This window comes from Humulus lupulus, chromosome 2 (assembly GCF_963169125.1).
Source record: "Humulus lupulus chromosome 2, drHumLupu1.1, whole genome shotgun sequence".
NCBI lineage: Eukaryota > Viridiplantae > Streptophyta > Magnoliopsida > Rosales > Cannabaceae > Humulus > Humulus lupulus.
The window spans coordinates 251,166,066-251,173,951 of NC_084794.1; the positions used below are offsets into that span (position 1 = coordinate 251,166,066).

General features: G+C 39.1%; 1 protein-coding gene across 1 annotated transcript; it reads left to right on the top strand.

Moving 5' to 3' along the window:
• The first annotated feature begins 246 nt into the window (after nucleotides 1-246).
• On the top strand, nucleotides 247-681 carry LOC133815364 (uncharacterized mitochondrial protein AtMg00810-like). Its single transcript, XM_062248215.1, has one exon. It carries the CDS (start codon nucleotides 247-249, stop codon nucleotides 679-681), a length of 435 nt encoding a protein of 144 aa, XP_062104199.1.
• Nucleotides 682-7,886: the final 7,205 nt, after the last annotated feature.

Here is a 7,886-nt window from a genome sequence, read left to right on the forward strand (position 1 = left end):
CCGTCTTTCTTTGTTCTCCATCATTCTACTTTCAGCTTGTTCATTTTGGTGTACGTTGATGACATTATCATTACAGGGAGTGACTCTATCCAACTTGAGCATTTTATTTTCAAGCTTCATCAACAATTTGCTTTGAGAAACCTCGGTCACATTCACTATTTTCTTGGTATAGAAGTCACCTAAGCCCTAGGTCAACTCCATCTATGTCAGTAAAAATATATCACAGACATCCTTCTCAGTACAGATATGTTTAATTCAAAGGCAGCTCCTACCCCAGGTGTAGTTGGCAAACCATTATCCAAAAATAATGGTGTTTTACTGAAATATGCTACTGAATACCGACGAATTGTTGGGTCACTTCAATACGTAACCTTAACTCGTCCCGACATTTCCTTTGCAGTGAATAAAGCTTGTCAATTCATGCAATCTCCCACTTCAGCTCACTGGATGGCTGTCAAGCGTATCTTGAGGTATCTTCGGGGAACCATTTCTCATGGCATTACTCTTACCGCTGCACACAATCTCCACCTTGCTTCCTTTACTGATGCTGATTGGGCATCAAGTCTAGATGATCGCTGGAGTACGGGAGGGTTCTGTGTGTTCCTAGGTGACAACATTGTTTCATGGTCTTCTGCCAAACAAAAAGTTGTCTCACGAAGCAGCATCGATTCTGAGTTTTGAGCCCTTGCAAATGCTTCAATCGACCTTTCCTGGTTCAAGAAAGTATTTACTGATCTCAGATTGCCCATTGCATCTACTTCGATAATATGGTGTGATAACAACTGTAACGACCCAAATTCACTAATATGGCTTAAGGGCCTTGATTAATGTGCCGGGAGGGCATAATTGGTTTATGTGTGAATTTATTGATTTAATGCATGATTACATGATAAGCATGCTTGTATGATTATATGAATATAAATGTGATTAAATGTTATACTTGTGAGAACCACATTATTATGTGGGTAAATCTGCAGCGGGAGACTTAAGGCGATCCTAGGGAGCTGGATAGCGGGAAAGTCACAACAGGGCCTAATGTTTGACTTTGTACAAGTCAAGGGGTATTTCAGGTATCGAGTGGTTATCTGGATTATTGGGTTATGAAAATAAATAATTGGAGATATATTTGAGGTTAGGAAATCTAGGTGGGAATATTGGGGAATTTTACCATTTTACCCTCGGGGACGTTTCCGGTACCCCGAGCCTTGGGATTAACTTAATTGCTTAAGGATAGACTTAAGAGGATTTTAGAAAATTGTGGAATATAGCAAACCAACCCTTTCTTCCTTTCCCTCTTTCTCTCCCAAAGAAAAACACAGAAACTTAGTGGTCTTGGCTGGAATTCTAAGAATTGAAGCTAGAGTTTAGAGGATTAGCTCAAGGGTTATCAAAGGAACTTAATCAAGGTTGAGGTAAGCATTGAATTCCATTTTCTGTGGTTGAAATTCTGTGTTTTTGGGTGTGTTCTAAGAGGTTTTGCGTTTTTGGATTTGAAGATTAAATTGAGGCTGGAACCTTGGAAGTTAGGCCAGAAAACTCTTGGAGGATTGGTTCTGCAGCTGAGGTATGCTCTAATTTAAGGTTTAAAGGTTGAGTTATAGTGTTTCCATGGCTGGGTTTTGAGTTCTTGAGTTAGAAAGTTTCAGTGATTGAAATGGGTTTTTGACGGGTTTCTAGTCTAGTTTTCAGCTGGGTTGTGTTGTTGGAATCTTGTGGGAAGTTTTTGGATAATTGAGTTGTGGAATTGGGGTAGTTTTGAGTGAGTTTGCATGAGGTTTGAGAGTAAAAAATGGAGGTTTTTCTGGGTTCGAAGAGGTCGGGCCGCGGCATAGTTCTTGGTGAGCCGCGGCCCTTCGAAGTTGATGGGTGCTGAGGAAGGAGGGCGGGCAGCGGCATGGTCTGAGTAGGGTCGCGGCCCTTACCTATTTTTGTGCATTGGGAGGCCTCTAGTTGGGGCCATGCCGCGGCATGGGTGGCTAATGCCGCGGCCCTTAAGGGATTTTGGGATTTTGAGATTCTAGGCTTGGGAATTTAATTTAGGGTGCTCGGGATTGAATCTTTTACCATGTTTGGTGAAGTTCAATGTTCCGAAGACTAGAACTTGACATGTTTGGAATGTTAAGTGGTTGATCATGCTAGATGAATTATTCTCTTGATATGATTGTTGAGATGTGTATTATGTTTTCTTGCTGGGCCTTGGCTCACGGGTGCTACGTGGAGCAGGTAAAGGCAAGGGAAAACGTGATCAGCCCTGACTTGGAGAGCTCTGTGAGCAGAATGTACATGACCAGCTGCTCAGCCGCCACGGTTGAGAGGATAGCAAGAACAGAAAGCTATAAATGTCTATTTTGCCTTAGAGTGGCTGATGGTAGTCTGTATTTTGGAAATTTTGTAAACTAACCTTTAAACACTATTCCTTTTTGGGATCCCATATGTAAATTTGTTTAAGTATATGAAATGTATCTTTTGAGACCAAAACCATTTTATCCTTAGCACATTTATGGTTTAGTGACACGTTTTGACTAAATGACTTGATTAGCAAGTCCTGCACCTTTATAAGTACACAATGTAGCGGTCCTGGCTATCCAGGGCGTTATAACAACTCTGCAACTCAACTGGCCTCTAACCCCATCTTCCATGCTCGTACAAAACACATTGAAATAGACTTCTATTTCATTCGTGACATGGTTCAAAAGAAGGAAATTTCAGTTCAACATGTGTCATCTGAGTACCAACTTGCAGATATCTTGACTAAACATCTTCTAGTCTCTAGATTTACTACACTATGTACCAAATTGACTGTTCTTTCCAGACCAATCACTTTGAGGGGACGTGTTAGCTGATATTTGTACAAACATTATTTCGTTATCTATTTTCTTGTTTAACTTTAAGCTGTCTTAACTAACTTAGTTAGTTTGTTATTGGACAACCCATTATTTCTTTCTTCTATTCTTGTTTTGTAACTACTTACCTTGTACACTTGTCTATATAATAATAATATCAGCTCAGAGTTCCATGGGCTTTTATTTTTCTCAATCACATTTTTCTGAATATTCACAGCTTCTTCCAAGCACACTTATTCTAATACACACGTAAACAAGACTAACTTTATATATGTGTATATATATTATGGCATGCTTCAATAGCCAACACATTATTATAGCTCAGTGATCACTATTCATTCGTATCATAATCACTGGAGAGAGTTTTGGCATTGGCTAAGTTCAAATACTGATAAAACAATACCTTGAAAAAGCAATCTGAACCCTAATAAAATTGAAGATTGATTTAATTACTATGATACTAAAGTTTGAAAATTTGGCTAGCTAATTAAAGCCAAACTTGGAAGGTTACAACATCAAAAGGTCATATATTTGTATACGATTTGATTATAGTACAGATTTCGATTTGTCATTTAGTTCACTAAATATATATACAAATATTCCACTTACATTAATTATTTTTTAAGCATACACCCTTGCATCTTTATATTCTGCCAGAACTCTCAATGGAAATTCCCAATCTTTTGAGTGTAAACGAACTTCTAGAATCAGTATGCTCACCAAATTCTCAACTTATATTCCTTTGAAGTAAGAAACACTCTTTATTATATATAACATTGTCATAAAATTCTTCTGTAGTCCACAGGTTTTAGAAACTACCCATCAAGTTTGAAGGATTTTGTCTCAACAACACCCGATGTGTCTTGTAAGGACTCAAATTAAATATGTTGTATTCTTCTTATTATAGGCACATATAAGGAGGCCATTTATGTAACTTTGAATATATTTTTAAAAAAAAATTACTTAACAAATTTTTATTTTATGTATACATACTTTGGAATCCTACATCCAAATCGAGATATTCTTTATTGGATAGAAACCCAAACTCGCAATATGGAACAACCAACAAAATATGTCTTTGTAACTATGACCAAGTTCTTTTTGTTTCACTCGCTCATCACTCTATCCAAATACAATTAGTTAGCTAAAGCTGCTAATTAAGGCGTAGTCCGACCCTTTTAACTAACACAATCAATTTTCTTAAACGACTCATCAAGTCAGAGTCATTACTCAGTAGTTGTGGTTATAAGCAGCAAGCTTAATGCATGATATTTTTTTTTACATTATTTATTTGGCCAACCACCTCAATTCCATGCACAATTTTTCTTTCTTCATATTTATAATGACTCTTTATAAACACAGGAATCAGAGACAGTTTCAAAACATTTGCCTTTATTTATTTGAGTGGCTACTATTTAATATGATGCAATTCATTTGTTGAATTGATATTAATGATATGTTTAATTTCTCTTTAATGATATGTTTTATTAATCAATGAAAAAAAAGGTATCATTAATAAGTTTTATAAGTTGAGAATATTAATGAAAAAAAACGTATCATTAATGAGAGAAAACAAACTAATAATGCAAATAAACCCAAGGTTACATTTTTATGTTTACATAATTAAATCTATATATCATAGTAAAATAGAATGGCCTTTGATAGCAAGGTAAATAATAGCAGTTGAAACTTAGATGGTTTGCTCCACGCACATTGAAACACAAATAAAAAAAAAAATTCAATGGCATCAACTATTGTAGTGCTGTTTAATTAATACTAGATACAAGCAATATGCTTAGTTTTATTTATAGAGTATTGTTACACCCAGATTTCGAGCATGAGATTGTGATCCTGAAATATTGGCTCGTTATGTGTAAGCTCGAAATAAGCACTGTCGTCGTTGTCCATTTTGTGCAAACTATTTTTCCTGTAAGCAGCGACCTCGAAGGAGCAAAGGGGTGTGTAACCTCGAAAATGCTCTGAGCTCACAAATAGCATGGTGTGACACTCGGATGTATCCCTGAGCCATCTCTTGCCTTCTAGACTGGTTCGAGCTCGAAGTGGGTGAGTTCGAATATGGCGATATCGTTAATGTCTGCTTGTTCTGAGCATAGGCGAAGTTACGCAACAAGCTCGTGATCGACAGAAAGTCTCGGCGAGTTCGTGATCGACTGCTAGCCTCGAAGATTCTCGTACTTGAGTTAATCAGTTATATGTGAACATATTTATTGTTGTTCAATCCCATTGTTCAAGGGATATTGTTTAATCTGTTATCCGATCCCACATTTTATGGGACTTTTCCGTGTATGTAGGAAATAATGCATTAAATAGCATTATTTCAATTGATTCGTAGAATATCTTCCCGAGATATGTGAGAATGAATTCGGCAACCTTCTCTATAAATAAAGAAGGAAGATCCATTTGTAGAAGGACCGATATACGGATTTTGGAGGGAAAACTCTGGGCAACTATTCTCTAAAGAGTTTCCAGAAAACTCCCAAGTTCTAATAATATAGACTCGTGGACTAGGCAGATTTAACTGCTGAACCACGTAAAAAACCTCTTGTATTCATCCTTGTTTATTTCCTCCAATATTTTCTTGTTTAATTTCTCTCCTATTTAAGTTGACGAAAAACGATGTCAACATTTTGGTGCTTTCATTGAGAGCCATTAAACAGTACGTGCGTGAGTCTGTTTAGTCAGAAAGCCTCTCGGATTAGCAATGGCAGCAAATGATCCCAATATTCTTGAGGAGGAAATTTTAGATGAAGCTGAGTACCCCGGCGCCCTGGAAAGCAGCCTATGGTGAATTCTGATCCCGATGAGAGAAGTGGTTCATCCGACTCTCGGGGACCACCTGCCCCTAGGAACGACAAGGACATGTACTACAATCCTGAACGATACGTCCCAATAGTGGAACTCGAAAATCATCAACTGCGAAAGCAGTTGGCAGAAGCTAAGAAACGCAACGAAGAGCTAGCCAGACTAGCTGCTTAAGCACAGGCGGCTCAGGCCCCACCTCCGCAAGATGCCCAGTGTAACATCCCAAATTTCCTAATGTGGCTTAGTGCCTGGATTAGGGGGCCAGGAGGCAATAACTGTGTTATTATGTGAATTATATTATAATATAATTATGCTTGCATGTTATAAATATTAAATATGTGTATGTGGCCCGTTTCTTATAAGAAGGGTGTTTTAGTAATTTGACCCGTTCATGGTATAAATGCAAATATGTGTTTGTGTGATTGAGACCACATTATTATGTGGATATATTTGGGTTACCCGATGTGCGGAGATCTTGATGAGCAAGTTAGCGGAAAAGTCACAACGGGGTTTTATACCTGGCTCGGGGTGAGCTTGGGGGTATTGTAGTAATTTAGTACATTACCGGGAATTAGTGGGTAATGGGAAATTATTGGTAATCATGTCGGAGTATTGGAGATAACGGGAATCAAAGGACGTAAATTGTGGATAGCAGGGTTGAGACAAAGGACAAAATTTCCCTTGTGAGCACTTGATGAATAGGCTAAGGGCAAGGGGCAATTTGGTCATTTCCAATCAATTTAGGATTTGGCTGGCTGGGCCTTAGAAGACTTAGGAACTTAAAGAAAAAGAGTCTCAGCAGCTCCCATTCTCTCTCATGTTCTATATTTCATCTCTTGGAGCTTAAGGTGGTTTGGGTCAATTTGAAGGAGATTGGCTTGGAAGGAAGGCTTGAAACCAGGGAATTGTTGGGAGAAATTAGCACTTGAGTCATACGGCTGAGGTAAGGGTTCTGAACTGAAGTTTCTATGCTAGTTTTGTTGATCTATTGGGGGCTATGGTGTTTTGTATGTTTGATAGTTGTGAGGATGAGCTTTGAGATTATTGATTAGTTTTAATATGGTAATTGGTTAGGTTTTTTTGCTGAGAAGGGTTGTGTTGATTGTGGGAATTGAGTTGGAAGATTGGGAGAGAATTGGGTGGGTTTTGGTTGGGTTCGACTAAGGGAAAAACCCAGAAAATCTGGGTTCGAAGGGCTAGGCCGCGGCCTTGTTCTTGGTATGCCGCGGCCCAACGAAGCAAGAAGGAGCCAGAAGGGCTCGGAGGTAGAGGCAGGCCACGGCGCCTCATAGGAGCGGTGCGGCGCGTGTTGTTTTTCCAGGGAGGCCGAGCCTCTGACTTAGAGGCAAGTCGTGGCATGGGTCTCTAGGGCCGCGACCCTTAAGGGGGATTTTTTGGCCCTAATGAGGTTTTTAGATCAGGAACTTAACCATTTGGGCTCGGGGTCGATTCTACTTCCTTGTTGAGTGGAATTCGGTGTCCCGGAGGCTAGTATTTGGTCTAGAAGCTTTTATTCTCCCGTTGTTGATGGAATTCCTTATTATGGTTGTGACTAGGTCTACGCTAAGGGCTCAAATCGGGGATCGTACTCAAAGGGGCGTCGCTAGTAGCTTGCATTCGAATCGAAGGTAAGAAAACTGCACCTAGAATGTGAATGTGTGCTTAGATATTAGCCAATGTTGGATATAGATATGATTAAGGCTTTGGCCCTGTTAATGAACATGATTATAATTATGTTTGTGAATGTCTGGTTGAGTACACTCGAATGCGCATAATTATGATTATGCCTATGACTGCTATTTGAATGTATTATAATGCATTGTAATTGTTGTTATGTATGTTATATGAGATATGTGATTGTCTATTGCAACTGGAAAGCTCGGTTATTAAACCAGGGGATTATTAGGAAGTTAGTTGGGATTGACTTATTAGTCGAGGTTACATTGGATTCTGAGAGACTCAACTTATAAGTTGAGGGTCCTAAAGCTTGGACTTATAAGTCGAAGGCGTGTAAGGCTCGATTTATGAGTCGAGGATCAGTAGGACTCGGTTTATGAGCTGAGATTGGCATTATGCACATGGAGTGTGGGCCACCATGGCTGGGCCACCCTGGGAGTGCGACATGCACTTGACTGGCTCGGATGCCAAACAAATGGAAAGGGCGTGCGACATGCACTTGACTGGCTCGGATGCCATACAAATAAAAAGGAGTGTGATACG